The sequence below is a fragment of the Diadema antillarum genome, unplaced genomic scaffold, assembly GCF_040938485.1.
Source record: "Diadema antillarum isolate AM-2024a unplaced genomic scaffold, OU_Dant_1.0 seq00000546_RagTag, whole genome shotgun sequence".
Classification (NCBI taxonomy): Eukaryota; Metazoa; Echinodermata; class Echinoidea; order Diadematoida; family Diadematidae; genus Diadema; species Diadema antillarum.
Window position 1 is genome coordinate 1231441 of NW_027271492.1, and position 21033 is coordinate 1252473.

A 21033-nucleotide genomic window follows, 5' to 3' on the forward strand; every position below is an offset into this window, starting at 1 on the left:
AATTAGCACACTACAGCCAAAATCTCACCATAAGTGCCCATGTAATAATTCAACACGACTACATAGTTAACTTTGGACCACACCCAACAGCTTGCAGTAAGACAATATACTGTCCAAGTGGATATTTTTCACACTTGGCCGGGTATTCCGTAGAATCAAGACACCAAGTACAGAAACATACGGCAAGCAAAAATATTTGTGTGCTTTTATTTTCGCGCTAGTTTCTGGTTGCACGATATGCGCGCAAATTTCAACACCTCGAAAATTTCCACTTTTACAGTACGATACAAGCAGAAACATTCAAGGCAATGCTTTTGCAAATTGAAGCCAATGGAATTTTTTGTGGCATAAAACCTTAGCAAATTGCTGACCATGGAAAAGGAAAAACAGTGAGTATACTACATGTACAGGGTGTAGACAAAAACTTTTGCATGCATATTACTTTTGAAAAGCTAAATGTACATGCACACAATTTCTGGTTTTTAAGTAGATGATAGACAGATTTGCCCACATACGCAGTCAAAACAACACCTAGACTGTATTGTGTCTCTTTGATATACTAGTATATCAGAGTGGGTTTGTACCCATGTAGGATATCACAGAAAACCACAACCACGGAGATTATAATAATACACGGAAGTTCATTCATTTTTTAAGATTGCATTCTTGCTATATGACACTGCATCAACTGATGATCCTTATGGTGCGAGGTTAGAAAGAATATGTGACCACACTTTAGGAGCTCTTCGTTGTCCTAACTTGATTTGCCCACAACTCATTATCGTATACATGTCTGTTTCGTTTGCTTTTTTTAATTGAAATTTTCACAATGTGCCTTTCTTCACTGAGCAACAAACTGTCTGCACAGTGATAGCAAACTACCTGTACCTAAGGTTTCTTGCAGAAAAAAAAAAAACAACAACAGAAAATGCGCCAGAGCATACAAAACAATGTTCAATGAGCGTAAACAAAAAGAATGGATCTAACATGGCATCACAATCTTTTCGAAATTTCAGTCATGCACGGCCACACAGCACAAAACTACCCGTAGTTTGACAAGGAGTGAGAAACATTATAAGTGTATGCAGGCAGTTTTGCGAGAAGTTTTGCGATCCTACTACCCAAACCATTCAAAGCAAAATATCGTGTAGTGTTTGCGTAGTGCGACCGCGCCTATTATTGAAAAGACATTGATTTCAATATTGTCCTGACAGGCCAATACAGAGCAGCTTTTTATAAGAGAGATGACCTGTTTGTCTTATCAAGCATTCCATACTTATTCTCTGGCTACGTGCATGAGACGACATTCTACAGGCAGCTAATATTTGAATGCAACATATTTGAACATGGGTTTCATTTAAAGTTTGCAAGGCAGCGTGCAGCAATGGGGCATAATAAAGAAGTCGACGAAGTAGGGTGTATAGGGTTATTTGTTCTGAAATTCATATACATACACATAAATCTGTATCAGTATCAAAATACCTTGCAACATCTGCAAGAAATGTAAAAAAATAAGTTTTCATTTTAATAGCTCATTTGGGTTTTGCTACACAGATGGCATGTCTGCACAATTTTTTATCAACATTTATTTCACTCTTTATTGCACACTTGAAAATCATATTTACTGCCGGGCAGCTGTACAGTTAGCATGAGTTGGAAATATCATTTTTCTCTGTTTGACTGGCATTTTGAAAGTCGTACCCATGGATTGAAGAGTCTCCATGAAAAACTCTTGGTGAACTCTGAAATGCGTAAGTCCAAAACCATTCTACACGGCATGTTCCTGATCTGATCAATACTGTAATGATCAAACAGCTTTGTATCATCATGGTGGATTAACAAAAGCAACATGGATGACTGCTTGCACAATTTGTCAGTTTAATATCAAAATTGATTTTTAATCAGTGTATGTATATATACATATAAACACACTAACATTTAATTTGTGTGATGACATATATAAAGCACACTGACTTGTGGAGGATGTATCTGCAGTAGATCCTCCTTTGCGTGTTCTCTATGAAATTATGAAGAGGTTTCCCTTTCCCAGGAAATTGGAATCCACCATGAGCTCTTTAATGCTTATTTTACCAACATCTTGGCTCACACCAAAAAAGTGATCATATCCATCAAGTCTCATTCTACTCTTGTGTCAAAATTACTACCATTCACAGTCATCTCCAACCAAGAAAGCCGTGCAGACATGCCATCTCATCAAAATTTTTAAATTTTCGTCAATCCTGCCCTTGGAAGTGATGGCCTATACAGCGTCGTCGTCCAGCTTGGCGGCATCGAGGTCATCGCTGAGTGGCAGGGCCTCATATCAGATCTCATTCTGCGGAGGATGGTGCTCCACGTAGAAGAAGGAGAGCGCCCCCATTGTTCCGGTGAGGACCAGGGCCAGCAGCTGCCACTGGAGGTGCAGGTGGTTGCTGTAGGCAAAGGCAATGGCTGCTGCCGAAGACTGGAGGAGTCAATGAACAGAAAGATAGATGGACGGATAGATAGATAGATGGACAGATAGATAGATAGATAGATTAATAGATAGATAGATGGGTAGATGAATTGATAGATGGTTTGAGAGATAGATGGATAGACAGATACAGATAGACAAATAGATATATGGATTGACAAATATGTGGACAGATGGATTGACAGATGGAAAGATGGTGCAATAGATGGATAGATGATTGATAGATGGAAAGACAGATAGATAGATGGATTGACAGAATGAGAGATAGATCGATAGATGGATCAATGGGCAGACAGATAAATACAAAGATGGATAGATGTGTGGATAGATGGATAGATAAGTAGTCAGATGAAAAGAGAAAGATGTGAGGATGAAAAGGAAAGTGTGAGAAAGAGAAGAGAAAGAGAGCAAAAAACAGAAATATAGAGGAGAGCAGGGAGAAAAAAACCAAAAGAAAACAAAAATTTAATTATTGTCATCCTTCACTTGCCGGAGCAAATACAACTAGAAATATCACTTAAGGTGATTAATACCCCCGCCCCGTGATGACAGTCTTACCCAAGGAATGATCTTTCCTTGATCTTCTGCCATTTAAATGCCGTTACCATGGCAACGCAGCTTCCGACACGTCCGAAAAATATGTCTTGCACATCTTCCCACCAAGACTATTGTGTGTGCCACATTTCATAAGCTTTTGTCAAAAACTGAGGAAGTAGTTCAATCCACAAGATCTTTCCTTGATCTTCCGCCATTAATATGCCGTTACCATGGCAACGCAGCTTCCGACACATCAAAAAAATATGTCTTGCACATCTTCCCACCAAGACCAATGTGTGTGCCACATTTCATGAGCTTCAGTGGAATACAGAGGAAGTAGTTCAATCCGCAAGATCTTTCCTTGATCATCTGCCATTTATATGCCATTACCATGGCAACGCAGCTTCCGACACGTCCGAAAAATATGTCTTCCACATCTTCCCACCAAGATCAAGGTGTGTGCCACATTTCATAAGCTTTGGTCAAAAAACTGAGGAAGTACTTAAATCCGCAAGATCTTTCCTTGATCTTCTGCCATTAATATGCCGTTACCATGGCAACGTACTTTCGGGTACTGTCAAAAAATGCGTCTTGCACATCTACAACCAAATGCACACATCTGTACCAAGTTTCATGGAAATTGGGCAAAAACTGAGGAAGTAGTTTGCAACACAAAATTTTCCATCATTTTGGCTCATAATATGTGAGCTGTTACCATGGCAACATACTTTTTGTCACTGTCAAGAAATGTGTCATGCTGACCTATATCCTAAGACAAACATTCAATATGAATTCCATGAGAATTGGAAGAACACTGATGAAGCAGTTTTGCCATGAAGCATTCTGCCCTATATTTTACCAATAACATGCCGTTACCATGGTAACGCACTTTTTGCCACTGCGGAAATATGTTTCTTGCACATTAACATATTCAGATGAACATCTGTACCTAATTTCATAAGAATTGATCAAAAACTGTGGGAGGAGTTCGCGACGCAAGATTTGTACCCATTTTTGCCCATAATATGCCGTTACCATGGCAACGTACTTGTGGGTACTGTCAAAAAATACGTCTTGCACATCTACAACCCAAGGCACACATCTGTGCCAAGTTTTATGGGAATCGGTTGAAAACTGAGGAAGTAGTTCTCGACGCAAGATTTGCAATGGACCGACCGCCCGACCGTCCGACCGTCCGCTGATTCCTATATACCCCCTTCAAACTTCGTTTGGCGGGGGTATAAAAATGGGCCTTTTTCCAAATGTAAAATCTCTGGGTGCTACAGGCATGATACTTGCATTTGTGTCTGACTGCCCATTGTTCAGTACCCTGGTACATTGCAAATGCAATTGCAAATGCTTTCCTCATCCCATCAAAGATGCATCATTATCTCTTCCCAACCAAGCAATAAAATCAAATAATACATTCCACAGATATGAAACAGAGCTTATTCCTTGACGATCTTCAGGGTATTTTAGTCAAACATTCATGGGTTACATTGCCATTCATCTTTTACCTTCCCCCTCCCCTAAAGTACCTTGCATCATCATACATAAGCCTGTATCTAGAAAGCTAAGCCTATATCTAGAAAGCTGAACCCCTTGAACTACTGCATAACAGAAACTAGACAGGCACTCTGAAAGTGCAGACCTCTGCCAAGCAGCTCATTTCCACCACTCATATTGTTCTTCCATAGATATCAGCGATTTCCACCCATACCTATGCATGCTGAAAATCGCCCGATTTCCCAATATGGAAGCCCTTCACTACGTCATCAACTTTAAGCTGTGCAGTGTGCCTTGCCTTAGCAGAAACTAGAGCACGCACTTTAGTGCGCAAATAAAAATCTTAAAAATGTGAAGCTTGAATTCATTCATTGACCTTACCTGCCAAAATATAAAAAATCCTTCATAAAATCCATAAAAATTTCCAGATCACTACAAAAACTTGATCATCTGTTCCTTGTGTCATTCTCAACCTTTCCCCCAAGTTTCATTCACATCTCTTTGCAACTTTTTGAGTTATTTTGCACATGCACGCACAAACAAACAAAGAAACTTGGAGTAATGAAAACATAACATAACCTCCTTCCTTGGCGAAGGTAACAACATTATGAGAGTATAAATTATGGTGAAGGTTTATAATCATTGGACAGAATTCTCCCTATCGCATATAGCTCTCTGAATCTGAACGCGTGTGGCGCTCTAATTTTGTTACCTTTAATTCTTGGGATATAAATTTCCGGTTATGAACGCGCGATGTGTAAATGTACGCTTTTATGCACATTGAACGCCGAAGTACTAGTATCCACAGTTTGTATTAAATTCAGTCTTATAATCTGTTGAATAATAGAGTTATTTTCTAATCTGTAACTTTACTCTGAATGGGATTCTTCCGCAAAGCGGCCCATGAATGCTGGGCCGGTGATGCAAAACAACAAAATTATGGAAAATATCTATAGATGAAGGACGCGACCTGGGTGAACCGCAAAACCGGAAGTGTATGTCCCAAGAGCGATCGATCAGATATCGGTATCGCAAGGTGATATTGCTTGATATCGGCTATATGCGATAGGGAGAATTGTTATCTCCACCACCTACCTGAATGAATTTGAAGAGAGCAAAAGCTGATGCACTGTCAGACATGAAGTAGCTTCCAAGCAGTGAGTAGATCTGGGTGTTGAAGCAAGCGTCGCCAAACCCAAGCAGGAATGAACATGCGAAGGCAACTTCCACTCTGTTGGTTGGAAGAGCGGTAAAGATATAGGATGAAATGCTTCTGGTGTTTCTCGGATATGAATGCTTCAGGGTGAGTTAATTACTGAGAATATTTTGACTCAGGTACAGAGGAGTCTTGTTATAACAAGGACCTAAAAACTATGACAATTACCTTGTTATATCTGGTTTGTCATTATATCATGGCACAAAAAAAAAACCTAAAGAGATATTGTAAGGCGAGTATCAGAAGGGCGTTAAGTTGCCTTGACCACTATGGCTTTAGTGTGCTTCAGGAGATCAAGTTTATACACACTTTGCCCTCGGCAGAGTATAATAAGCCGTGGCTTTGCTTCATACAACACAGAATGACATCATCAATGGAGGACAATCTTGTTGAAATTCATAAAGCTGAGGTATCTCCCCACCCCCTCCCCCCCCCCCCCCCCCAAAAAAAAAAGTCAGCCACTTGAATCATCGCTAGATTACGGTGGACAAAGAAAGTTTTCTCACACTCCCGCTTGAGATATCTTGAGTAACTTGACAGAAAAGTCAACAGAAATGACATCTGGTACAAACTGGTCATGTACATATTCCTAATGCTGGCAGAGAGGCCACTGCTAAGTACTGGTACTTCGAAGCGTAAAGCACTGCATACCACAACCTAGAATTAGCAACAACCGCTACAAATGAGGGAGAAAGGTCTGTGGTAGCACAAAACCTTTCCCCCTAATCATTTCACCATGCAAATCTTTAAGCAACACAATGGCACTGCAAAGTGTGACACCATTTAGCCCTAGAAAATATCTTACTTCTTTGGAGGGCATTTTGCATTGAGGATTATCTTTGAAAAAAAAATACCTGAGGTAAGCCACCTTATATTTAGAAAAAAAAAAAATTGAGGGCATTTTGGAGGCTGGTCGGACCACATCTATTTTTGTCGCAATACTACACAGCTGCGAATACAAGGACAAGAATGTTTGTTAAGTGTGTGTTTGCAGCAGTAAACGTACAGTGGTGGATTCATGTAGGAATTATCGTTGGTTTCCTGAAGAGGCGACACCTCTGGCATGTTGTAGAAGATGAGGTAGAATGCCACCATGTGAACCATGTATCCAAGGAGTATGATGGGATCCCTGCCGTACTTGATGGTTTTCTTTCCCAGTATTCCAAACAGCAGACCGCCTGGCAGACGAGAAAACACATCAGTATGTCTCATGCCTAATTTCATTCAATCTTCTTTTCACCTTCTTTGCATTATTTCAATGAATCCAGTCTACAGATGACATCATTGAAAGCATGTAGCAATCACCAGCAAACAAACACAAGATGTGTCCTTTTATTGACCGATTCAGGTTCGTTGAGGGCAGCAGACAATTTGTGGCACAGGGCGCAGACATTAGCTCAAATTGCGGTGTCTCAGCCAACCCCATCTGCTCTCCCCCACCCCCCCCCGGGCAACACGTTTATTGCGCACTTGCAACAAAGGTTCGCGCACTAAGCAAGCATTCGCGCACTCAGTACGAGACGCCCATTGGCTAAAACAACCATGCATCAGTTTTTCATTCCGTGCGCGTGCTAATGTAGGGAGGTGGGTGGGGGAGAGGAGGGGGGTTCACCCGGGACACCGCAGCAATGGCGCTGCCCATGCCGATAATACACAAACCGCCTCACAGAATCGGTCAATAGCATTTTATTTTGACTTTACACCCTCAGAGCTAGAGGACAGTTTCCTTTATGCGTTTTGACATTTAACCTGAAAGAAACTGTTTCCAAGTGTACACATGTACCGGCATATGCTGCAACCACACACTACATCGTACAGATTGTATATCTTACTCTCTGAGGGTAGTGCACTCCCATTTTAACGAACATTGTTATAACGAAATTCCAGTTACAACAAAGCAAAAATTCATTTTGCAACATCATCCGCTCTATGTATTTCTACTGTTTATTTGTTCGGTTATAATGAAATTTTGATGTAATGAAAGAGAACAGTTAGTGCTGGTCCTGAAGACTTCGTTATAATGAGAGTCCACTGTATTTATATTCAAACATTTTGAGGATCTTCAGCTGTAAGCTCAAGATATATCAAAGGGGAATATTCATATCTGTAGATTTTCCCATCATCTGTTTAATTATAAGACATATGAAAGGAGCTGATACTAGTTCCAGGCAGGGGGAATTTTATATTCCTGGGCTAGAACATGTGACTTTCTTTTCATTCCACAATGATATTTTTGAGAAAATATTTTCCACCACTCACCTACAATTTCTCCTGCTCCAATAAGCATGCCGCTGATTCCGATGTAGCTATTTGAGTTATAACCAAACATATGTGTGTTGCTGATGGCCGTGCCATAAACTCCACTGAAGAAGGTCAACTCGATGCCTTGTGACAAAAAAATGGTGGGAGGAACAAAAAAACAGAACCAGTTCATGTCTTTTTCTTATTAGATAGTAAAGGAAATACTGTATTTGAAGAATGGGAATATATTTATAAACTATCTCAGATTTGTCACTTCAATTGAGGGTATCGCCAATACGTAGGTGCCATGCACAGAGCAGCGTCTCAGGTGCATTATGGGATAGCTCATGGGACAAACTTGCCCCGGGTTTGGCTGCACATGCACTTACAACACGCTCTGTCTTTAGAAAGAGCTATTTTTTGTTGAAGATTTCTTCGCTTTCCATCATGTGACTAGCACATTGAAGCTTTGCAGTAGCAAACCATGACTCTAGTGACCGCAAAAGCTTAGACACTTTCAACTCTTTTAGGCTGAATTATAGCCAAGAAAAAAAGGGCAAACGACGGAAAAGCAGACAAAGAACTCCATTGAATCGTATGGGAACTGCGACTCACGTGAGACAACCAGAAGCGAACAAGGGACCGAGGAATCCCACAGTGCACCTGTGACAGAGCTCTTTAGCTTGCGCAGGAGTCTTTTACGTCATTGGCGATAGCGAGAATTGGAAAAATGTTCTTTTGAGATACCACATGAATCACAGTGAGCTGTCTGGTACACATACAAACCAAGTTGTTGCATATCTATTTGCCTAGGACAAGTGAAGTGACTGGAAACTAGTTTGTTAAAGGTATGAAGCCCTTGCCTACATGCCCATTTGGGCAAGTCAGAGAATTTTCTTTTGTCAATACCTCCGAGTAATATTTATATGCTCACACACACACACACACACACACACACACACACACACACACACACACAAACAAACACTTGGCTGGTGATGACAATAGCAATTTCTGCCATGCCTATGATCATGACAGGATTATGTTATGGGAACAAAACCTGGCATATTCAATAATCTATGAAAAGAGAAATAACTAGAAATTGGTATGCCGCCTTCACCATAATGCATGGTTCTCCTAATAGGTCTATAGTACAATGTCTTGACAATGTGTGATGACAGTTTCACACAATTGGCAAAATATTAAAATGACAGGTTTGCCACAAATGTGCTGAATGTTCACTTTCCTAGAACTAGGTTCAATTGGATGAATGATTAAAACGTCAGAGTGCAGGTATTTGGGGAACTGATGATTTTTACTTGACTCTTGACCCTTTTATAAGTTTATGCATTGAGTAATTTTCAAGGTATTGAGAAAAAGTATAATTTCAGTATCAAATGGTAAAATAGCATTATCTAAACCTGGCCTTTGACCTTTGACTTCACAGTTCCAAAGAGAATCACTGTTAGGCAGAACATGCATTATAAGTAAGTTTCATGATGATACCTTGAGTTACTTTCGAGATATGGAGGAAAAAATGCAATTTAACACTTTCACTTGACCTTTGACCTTTTGGCAAGAAACTTCCCACAGAATATATATTGGGTAATACATGCATACATCAAGTTTTAAAAAAAATCCTTCAGGCATTGCATAAATATTAGGAAAGTAGTGATATTTTGAGGAGTTGACCTTTGACCTTTGACCCATGACCCCCAACTTCCCTAGATAATCACTGCCCATCGGTACATGCATATCTACTAAGTTCCATGAAGATACCTTGAACCATTTGCGAGATATGGCGAAAAACATGAAATTTCAACCTTTTTTTTCAAAAAAATAAGCTGTGACCTTTGACCTTTGATCCCATGACCCTAAAATCCAAACAAAGTATTATCCCCCCAGGATATACCCTCATACCAAGTTTGATGTAAAACCACCACACGGTTCTTGAGATATCGACCAAAAAAAACCCGGGACAGACGTACGTACGTACGGACGGGTGTACGTACGGACGGACGGAAGGACGACCCGAAAACATAATGCCTCCGGCCACTTCGTTGGCGGAGGCATAAAAAGGAGTATTAGAAATGAGGTCAACTTTTTATTATTACTGTGGACTAGAGACATCAATGTTTTCAGCAAGATGAAGAACTGATGCATAGTTTCATCCTGTGTACGATCTGTATGGAGTCAGAGTCAGTATGCAACCACACACCGAGAGCTCTAAGGACTGCTCATAGATTTCTATAGGTTTAGTGTTGGAGTATTCCATACAAATCATTTCCGTTGTTGTACAAGGGACAGAAGAAAAGAAATTCCTCACCTGTGTAGAAGTTTGTGATGCTCAGCATTAGCATCTCTTTGGTAAAGAGCAGCTTCACTGACCGCACTGTTTAAAATGAAAATGATATGAAATGGATGAATATCTAGGAGTCCTTTCATCATGTTTAACTTCTGCTGATTTCATCTTTCCATTCAACACTGCTTTAAATGGCATATCAAAAGTACTGAATTGTTATTTCTGATCAATCACTCCACTACAATAAACACTACCAAGTGCCTTGGGAAGAGAGAATTGAACCCTGAAGTCAGTAACTCCACTATACTCAAAAGTCAGTCTGAAAAATGGTCTAATGATACAAAAAGATCTAGTTTAGGATACACTGTCATTAGCATTCATGAATACTTCTCAACTCTCTATCTACCCACGTCACTTTTTTATCTTTTTTTTTTTTCATCTTTTTTTAAAGTAGTAATATGGCTGAGATTCTTTTTTTTTTTTTTCTAGGTAGTAATTTGACTAAGATTCATGGAAAAATGGTCCAGGATGACAAAGAAAATCTTGTGGCATCAGGTAGCAAGAGCCCACCATCAGCTAGTGTCATCTACTTACCAAAAGCCCTCAGGGCATCCCGGAGGTTTGCTCTGCTCTCAGATGACTCTCTGCAGGAGGAGGAGGAGGAGGAGGAGGAGAGACCGGTTTTAAAGGGGATGGCTAGTAACTGATCAGTGGGAATCAGTGGGAATGCTGGGAGATGATTGTTCCAATCCTTATGGGATTCATTCAAGAGTTCATTGTATATCTATTGTTGTGTGAAAATGATTTGCTTCAGAACGATCTCATATTCAAGTAATGTGCAGATTAATGCTCCGTCACTGACCAGGGACGCTAACCTGGAAGCATTAAACTGCACATTACTTGAATATGAGACCATTCTGAAGCAAATCATTTTCACACAACAATAGATATACTATACAATGAACTCTTGAATGAATCCCATAAGGATTGGAACAATCATCTCCCAGCATTTCCACTGATTCCCACTGATCAGTTACTAGCCTTCCCCTTTAAGGAGAGATAGATGGAGATGAATGGCAGGGGAAGGGTCGGGGGGTTGGAGGAGCATTAAGGGGGGGGGGGGGGGTGGTTCAGTCATCGTCAACACCGTAGCACCAGACAAACGGACACAAATAGGAGTTCTGTGGTATTGTGGATAAGGCGCTGGATTTGTAAGCAGACGGTCTGGGGTTCAAATCACGCCTGGGACATTCGTCCTAGGACAGGATGGATGCTTTGCCCACAATGTACACACTACCTCTTGACCCAGGTGTACATAACTGGGTACCTGGTAACACTGGGATAATAAGAGTGATAGGGTCTATTGGGGAGATGTGTAAAAATTACAGTGAGTACCCTGAGTAATTATGGCAATATTTTTACAGTATATGTCTGAATATCATGATATATGGCTGCACCTAGGCTTCTGAAGTAAGGAGGAAGTCTCATGTTCAGAGATAATAAACAAAAGAGATGATGCACAAAGCATGAATTTCTTATGACTTTATTGTTGAATGGAAATATATATTTCTGCAAAGTGTTCCGATTCAGGATAGGGTTGCTTATAATTGCAGGATAGGTAGATGGACAACCCAAGAACACAAAACCTGAAGCAATGCCAGCAAGCAAAGGCAATTAGAGACACGTCACAGAGTGAGAAAAGTTAGTACAGAATATTTTCCAAATATTTATCAGTTCCACCATTGGTAATGAGTATATGAATATAACAACGACCGAAGTCCATGGTAGACCATTTCGAGTCAACTAAAAAAAACTTCATATCTTTTTTTGTTTGTCCAATAATATTCTATTTAACTGTGATGGGAAGGCAACATTGTATATACAAATTAGAACATTAATATTATTATGACAATTAACATTTGCATTAATTGTGGAGAGGCCATTTTGTGTGGTGGACTTGGGTCGTTCTTTGATTCATATACATGATATTCTGCTATAGAGATGAGAGAAGGATGAGAGAGGGCGCTATTATATGAATGTAAGAATGACCCAAGTCCTTCATTCTTACATTAATATAAGATTTAACTCATTAATTTCAGGCACTTCCGGGGGTAATTAAGATTCATCATTTATACACAAGATAAGTCCATGCATAAGCTACAATTTCCCATATCAAACTGAATTTGGCCAAAAATTGGACTTGAGTCGTTCTTATATTCAGGTCTTCAATTGCAAATCTCAAGTAGAGCTGCTTGCTTACTCAAACTCCTGGATGGTGGCTGGTCCCTGCATCTCCTCCGGAGGTTTCACGAGGAGAAGAAACGTCAGCACTCCAGCTCCGCTCACGGCAGTCAAGACAATGAACACAGTGACTCGCACCTTGGCTAAATGGATAACGACAATCAAAATATCTCACATTGACCTGGTTTGCTCAGCAGAATGGAGAGCTCATGCACTCTGAAAAGCATTCATATAACATCAGATACTCGGCAAACTGCACTTTTGCAGTAAGGCTGAAGACATTCAATTATTCATTGTGGAAGTAATGCTCGTATTCCCGTTAGTCTCCCAGTATAGATATCAATTATTATATTCCACATACTAAGAATGTTACAATAGGATTGGTCCAGAGCTGATCACGTGATGAAGCGTAGTTTTGCCCATCACATCACCTAAGAAGAAAAGTTTGTTACACTCTATGTTGATAGTCCCTTTTGTTTCGCTGATCTCCACACAGTCCTAACACAAGACGAGTACACGCGAAATAAAAGTGCGTTGCACTGTGGACTATCATGTGACCTAGGTCACTTGATAGTACACAGTGCAACGCACTTTCACTTCGGTGCCGTGCGGTGCGCGCAGCAAATTCATTGTTTTGTCATCTATGCGCACACATAGCCTAAGCCCTATTAAGGATACCTAAAGACAGCTAAAACTGTTTTAGATGTGGAATGAAATGGGAATTTCTAGGACCCTAGATGTGGAATATAAAGCAAATAATCAACTTTTAGTTTCAGGCAATGAGACAAACTATCACTTCCTCGGCGACCTGAATGTGTACGCTATCTTTCCTCAGCTGCGCTTCGGAAAGATAGCTACATCCAGATCGCCTCGGAAGTGATAGTTTGTCCCATCACCTTCACCAACGTTGATTATTTGCTTACTGTATGCAGGTTGTCATCTTGAGGCCACAAGGAATTAGTTTCTCATTTGAACATTACCCCAGACCCCACATTTAACTGTAAATAAATGGTAAGACAATTATGTACACATCTCACCCATATTACACTCTACATTTATCAGGGATGCACACTAACTCTTTTTTTTCTACTCAGTTTTTCCATTTTTTACTGGTCTATTCCTGTAAGAGTTACCGGTCCGAAAGTGAGTTTTACTGGTCAGGGACCATCGGACCAGTGCCAGTGTGCTGCAATTATGTCCTACGGAATTTTGCTGTCAGACGTTGGCAACTCTGCATTTCAATAGTTGCATATCTTGTATTGGAGAAAGATTATAGGAATAGATACATTGTATATTCATTCAATCTGCATAAAGGCTGAAGGAAGTTTATCAATTATAGCATTATAGCCCATTTGATACAGAAACAAGATCTTCAATCGTCTATACTGAAATAGCAATTTAAGACTCAGGGGACTCTTGAAAATATCTTCAACTGAAAAAAAAAAAAAAAGGCTATAAAAGAACAAAGGGGTCAAATGAAACATTTCATTCTCTCTTACGAAACATTAACAGCGAAGAGTATAGATTCGTTAAAAAATATGGGGGGGGGGGGGGGAGATAACGCACAAAGCTACAGAAATATGTTTTCTGGGATGTAAGAAGTGATTGGATGTGTTTCTACAGAACGATAAGAATTCAAAGTGATGCAAGGTGATGCGGGGTAACACCTCAAATTTTTTTGCAGCAGAAACCCACCTAACGTTAGTAGTGAGTGATGCAAGGTAATGCACAGTGATCCATTGCCAGCCTTTTTACATGGTCAATGGTGCGAGGGAAGATTTTTAGAAGAAACAGATCAGGTAATGATATTTGCAGTGTATCAATAGTTTCAAATTCTTATTGGGAGAATTTGCACATTTCATTGATCAACAGGCAGTGCGTGTGCTATCTCGTCTGTGACATTGTACTACGCGACTTCCTCATTCACCGCATTTTGCAAGTTTCCCTACATCACCCACATCACCATAATTTTGTTGCTCAGTGGAAACAGTTTGGGTAGTAGCAAAATACAAAGTGATGCAGACACATGACAAAATTTTGCAGTTATGCGAGGTGATATACGTGTCCAGTTGAAACACACGCATTGCTATAAATCTGTTCAAGACTAGCCCCGAGTATACAGGGGCAGGTGTCTAAGGAGAGTGCCTGTTATAGCAAAAACAGCTCATCTTTAACAGGTTTATTTACTTGAATGCTGCTGCACCGACTTACTGGTAATATCATCCTTGCCCCTCATCTCAAGGAAGAAGAAAAGATTGCCGAACAGCAGACTGCACTGTAACATGGCCCAGAAGAGACCGCTGTTCCTACCCATCGTCTCCTGACTGGAGTTCATGGTCAGGAAATTCCCTTGAGCTGTCCAGATGACTGTAAAGAAGACAAAAGTTTTCATTATGATGGTTCTTCATTTTTGTACCCCAGATATAGATCTCAAGGGAATTGTGTGTGTGTGTGTGTGTGTGTGTGTGTGTGTGTGTGTGTGTGTGTGTGTGCATGTGTGCATATGTGCTGCATGAGAGTTTTGATTATTTTGCTAGAAATATGACATGCCATATATTACAACCTCACTGTATAATAAATATATGAATACACATCTGGTCACCATGAAAACGGAAACTTTGATATAGATCTAGGGATCCTTTTTTTTTTTTTTTTTTTTTTTTGGTAATGGGCAGAACTCAGTGTAGAGTCTGTATATCAATTCTTTGTGATAGTATTGATGATATTACTTCTGTACATATATCAATACATCCCTATTCATTGGAAAATGCTCTCTTTTTTTGTGTGTAACTGTGCAATGTGCAAATATGAAGCTAACAATTTTAATCCCTCAATGAGACACAAAACATGTGACAATCAAAGTGCCGACATGCTGTGTACAATAGACAAACTGCTCGCAGAAGGAATGATACAGAGTAAGATATAAACAAGAAAGGAACAAGACATTTATTCAACCATACAAATATCTGACAGTAATACACATACCCGCAGCAGCGATTCCAAGGAGTGCCGATAGAGCGAAGATCACCCCTGGCATTGGATGGAAGAATGAAGCGATGAAGCCTGTGTAGACCACAGCACTGGCAAGCATCGACCATTTGGCTCCGAGTAGGGCCACCACAGAGGGCGCTATCCAGTTCGCAAATGCAAATACGGCATATATGATGGCAAGGCTGTTGTAGCCGACACCGTGTAAGCCTGCATGGTTCAATATATCTGTCTGTAAAGGGAAAAGAAAGAGTAACAGAGGGAGGGGAAGAGATAAAGGAGAGGGACAGTGATAACGAGAAGGGTTTTCACTGAAATGATTTGAACTAAAAAAAACACCAAACAATCTTTTGTCTGCAAGTGACTAAATGATTCCTAAATTGATAGAGAGAGGAAATATAATGCAGAACGTATAAATTCTGTGTCATTCATTCTAGGGGATGCATATATGCGCGTATAGCTGAACATATTACAGTACCCTTAGCATTCTTTGGAGTCATTTTGTCTATAGATGAATGCCAAGAATTCAGCAACGTGTAACCCACTTCTTTGAGCAAAAGTAGTACATCCAAGAATGTGAAATTTGAATAAGGCAAGACTGTATTTCTTATATAAATGCATGGATCGTGCACATTTTGACATTTCCCTGACTATACACAGTGGTTTAGCTTTACATCCTTGCACTTTGTACACTACACTGTTTGGTCAAGCAAATATCTGACAAAGTCTTTTGGAAGTGAATATCGCATTGGGAAATTACAATTCACAATAAATCATGGTGCCACTTTCAAAAAAATGACAAACTTGATAACATTTCATTAAAAATCGACTTTGGTAATAAAATAGTGATTGAAACTACACGAGTATGCTCATATCATACTGGGTCATTCCATGGGGTTGGGTCTTCTCTAGATTTTCATGTTGTGTAGGGAATAAAAGTCATATTCTGAAAAATTTATCAAATAATTGTCCGTGGTTTGCAGTTATTCTTGGAGAGAAATGTGTGTGAATTATTTGATGAAAAAAAAAACAAGCCTGTGTACAAATGTATTTTGTCTATGACTGTTTCACTTATGATGTCCCATGGTTTTTTGTGGTTTATGTTGTGACATAAATATATGCCATTTTCATGGCAATGTAAAACAGGAATATACAACCTTTCAGCATTATGCCTATCATAATTAAGAGAGGCAAGGTGACTTCTACAAACGCTATAAGGCACATAAACATTTGTAACAAAATAAGAACACCAGAGCATCTTCAAGCAACCTCATACCTATGTTACAAACGATGTCCATGGCAATTTTTGTTGTAACATAGGTATAGCATGGTTTTACATACACTTCCAATCATAATATGATTAGAAACTTTATTTCTATAATGAGATTTATATTTCAGGAGTATTCTTATCCAAAAATTAGCATAAAAATCCTCCAAATAAACGAGAAAATACGGAACATATCACTGTACTTCAGTGCGATGTCCGGCCTCTTCGTGTAACGTAGGTAAGGAAAGACGCGTCTCGCGATAAAAAGAAGAGCTACTAACTTCAGCAATCGTATTCATGTCACTGGCAGTCCTCCCCCAATGGCAGAAAAACTACTCACAGCCAATATACACCTACCTGGACAGCGCAAGATCTGTTTTTCTGCCGTTGTCCATGTAACGTAGGTACAGGAGTTTTAATGTTTCTGATGTCAATTGGTAAGCTTTTACGCTATTTTACGAAAATAATAACATTTGTCATATTCTGTAATTCTATTAGAGGAAAAAAAACGACATCTAAACCTCTGAACTGGCCAAAAATACTGTGGACGATGATACTGTAGTCCCACATACTGAGATATTTGTTACAGGTTCATGTTCATAATTTTGATTGCCAAATTTTCCGTCCATGCCGGTCTCTGCAAAAGGAGCATATATTCCTCTCTTAGAAAACCATACAAAAGTATATCAGTGTATCTTCACTGCAATATAAAATTGTTTTACCTCCCGATTATGGTGAATTTTTGGACCCTTTTGTCATTAGGTATCTACCAAGGTAGACGTGCTAGAGTTAGTATTAATCACTATATACTAGTTGGAAAACGTAGATGTCCAGACTGCATCTGAACTAGAGAAATAGAGTTTGCCTTATTTTGCTGGTGATATTGAGGGAACTAGGAGCTGTGAAATTCTTTGTCTTTAACAGATTTACTTTGAAAATGTCAATGTTTTCCATCCAAGATTTCACTGACCTGTTAGATGCTCTGATGAAGTTGTTAACATTTCACAAGGATTCACCATTTCCATTCCATGTTCACCCACGTGTGAAGTCTCAAAGCTAAAATGCCAGTGTCCTATTCAGTTTGGGTGGGTAGTGGGTAGGAAAGGCTTCAATAAAATTATGAACCCCAATCAAAATTGGACTATTATTGCTCTACACTATCATTCAAAAAGAGGGCGACAATTTCGATGGGGGATGAATATAAAATAGGGCCTAGTATTATTTTGGGAGTCTATTGAAAGGCCCATAACCGTAACCGTAACCCTGACCCTAGCCCTAACCTTAGCTAGGACACTGGGGGCAGCGACCTGCCCTTCCTGCAGTGTAGCTTGCATCTGAAAACAAGTTTTTAGCATAGAGTATGAAAATGATATTTTCCTATGTTTTACATGCTATATTATTATTATTAATATTTACATCATTTTAAGCATAACCCATTTTTTTTTCCAATTTTGGTGGGAGGTACACATGGAACTCTAGCTAATGGGTATGCCAAGAGGTAGAAATGTAAGCAAAATTGTTAAAATTATTTAATTCCATTCATAAACACACAGATACATCAACAGGAATATATAGTCAACCCCGACAAAAATTTTCTTTTATTTTTTTTATTATATTTCTCTTTACACCTTTTGTTCAGTTTGTTGATGAATCTGCCATGGCTCCTCCTCTACCACCGCTACGTGTTAAACTACATGAAAGAGTGAAAAGGACACATCCACAGCACTCCACAAACAGAGAGGAAGCCGACAAAGCAACACCAAAGAAGAGCGAATGTAACAAACTAGACAAGAAGAAAACTGCACAGAGGGAAAATGGACAGAAGAAAAACAAAAATCGAGGGCTAAATGGACATTGGACAAAAGAGCAGAAATTAATTTCAAACAAAGAACATGGAGAAGACAAGAAGACTTGTCTGATTTCTCTTTACTAGTTTTCTTAGTTAGTTGACAACTAGTTGATGATGTTGTTAGTGTATATTAGGTCAAATTGTGTAAAGCTTCACTTTCTTCTTCTCCTTCTGATTAAGTCTGCTTTCTTTCATATCAGAGTTACAAAGAATTGAAGTCTGTGTAACATAGGTATTGTTCCACATGTGTGCAGTAGATATAATTCCAAAGAACTGTTACAATAGTGTTATTTGTGGGAACATACATAAAGTCTATATGTGTAGGTTTTAACATCTCACACCACAATAAAGGAAATCAGTTGATATGTCGTAGTGTACCTATGTTACAAAGACATACTGTCCGTGTAACATAGGTAGTACACCGTGGGCGAGGTTGTTGTCTGAAAACCCCTGATTATAACGATAAAATCATGTTTTCACTTGAATACCCATACAAATCACTTGCTTCAATTGTGGTGCTTTTAAGAATATTGTCATTGTGTCACTCTTGATGAAAAAGTTAAACCTTTGATTGAAATTGTTAATGGTTTGTAGAAAAAAACATGTTAATAAAAGTGGCTTGCAGTTGACATCAGAACATACAATCTTACTAATAATGATCTCATGCGCCTGTTAAATAACATGTTGATGTGCTATGGACGAAAAAAACGTGGATGTGTTCATTGCTATCATTTCAGAACACAAAATGATGAAGGATGTCAACAAATGAAGTCCATGTAACATAGGTATTTTGCCATACCTGTTAACCCATGCTGACTGAAAGTGTGCGAAGTAATAAACAGATTTCTAGTGGAATATGTTGAAGAATGGGAGTAACAAATCAGGGGGAAAAAGGAAATTTCAATTTACCCAACGTGAATTTTCAACTTGTATGTCACAATTTCAGTCCCAACCCCATGGAATTACCCTACTCCAAATGACACAACTTATGGATGATGGTTGTTACTGGTAAATTTGTCACTTCGAAGATGAAATAGGGCACATTATTCCAGATTGTGGATGAAAGGTTTGTTTTTTTGAAACACACATACTCTGAAGAGGTTTCCATACCGGTAATAGCCCGACCAGACACTGTAAGTACGCTGTGTCGCGACGTACCTACGTACAGCGACTGTGCTCTGTATAGTTATACCGGTACCTACTTTTGTATAGTGTCTATGTTCATTACTAGGAAATTGACATAGGGGGTCTACATCACGATTCATGTACATGTAAATCTGTTCATTCCAAAATGGGGAAAAAAATGTTTAAATTTAGAGTTTTAACTTCTACAGTAGGTTGTTAATTGTACTCATCCTATGAACCTTCAGCTTCAGAGTTATGAACCCTGCATATTTCTCGGATTAATGAACCTTCAATTTTTGCTTTGGAACAACAAACCTATTATCAGATGGATAGAATATCTAACAAACTTTAGGAATATTAAACATACCATACAAATTATCTCCAACCTTCACAGATACTGATTATTGCTTTTTTTTTTTCTTCATTACGTTGACAAGTTAATTTTACAGACTAGGATTGCCCCAATCAAGTTTAAATGTCCCCTGTAAACCTGTTAGGCTGTAGAAACTTACCTGCACCATACCACATGTTTGGAATGCCGTGAAGAGCAGCAAGAAAGACAGTCCGAGAATAACAACATTGTAAAACGCCACTTGACTGGGATTTAGACCAAAAGGCATTTTGATGTCGGATCTGCACAGCAGTCAGCACTCTTGTTGAACTTCTATGATGGTCTGAACCGAGATGAGCAGAGCCCGAGTTGATAGACACTGCAAAGATTAGTGGAATCTACCATATGATAATGCTAAGCCTAAATAACAAATTGCTTGTGATATTTGCGTGCCCGATCCCGCCGGCTGGCGTTCCGTTGTACGAGTGAACTGTGTTCAGTCAGTACAGTGCAGTGCAGTGCAGTGGTGATGCCTTCGCGGAGTCATGAACTATCGAGAGTTTGTTTGGACATCCCGCCTCGAGACTAAAACCTTTTGGTACAATATCTAATAATAAAATGGGGAAGACGGTACTCAGGCTGGCCACTGAAAAATCAAAGTGAAGCGGTGCGAGCTGAACCTGCTGCGTGCATGCTAGCATGCAAAACATTAAGGTCGATTTCGGTTCCGAAAACACAAAGTAGACCTGAAAAGTAACATCACAAAGTACATGTACATTGTACCATGAACGAGTAGCTGAGCTGTTAGGTTTCGTAGAGAAAGTCACATGACAGGTAGTGGGAGGAGCTCGCTGACACGTGTAGGGTATCTTTAAATCGTCAATTCGGCGCTTTAGATTTGCGACGCGGACGTTGACAACGATTGTTTTGGCCGTTCTCTATGGGGCGCCAAGTTTC

General features: G+C 39.5%; 1 protein-coding gene across 1 annotated transcript; it reads right to left on the reverse strand.

Annotated features, from left to right (window-relative positions):
* Window positions 1–204: 204 nt before the first annotated feature.
* On the reverse strand, window positions 205–20565 carry LOC139734742 (UNC93-like protein MFSD11). The gene is made up of 10 exons (XM_071645538.1): window positions 20258–20565; window positions 15502–15736; window positions 14728–14883; window positions 12536–12659; window positions 10870–10919; window positions 10300–10365; window positions 7992–8117; window positions 6739–6910; window positions 5612–5747; window positions 205–2464 (listed from the first exon to the last, which is right to left on the reverse strand). Exons 1-10 carry the CDS (start codon window positions 20363–20365, stop codon window positions 2324–2326), a joined length of 1314 nt encoding a protein of 437 aa, XP_071501639.1. The 5' UTR covers window positions 20366–20565; the 3' UTR covers window positions 205–2323.
* Window positions 20566–21033: the final 468 nt, after the last annotated feature.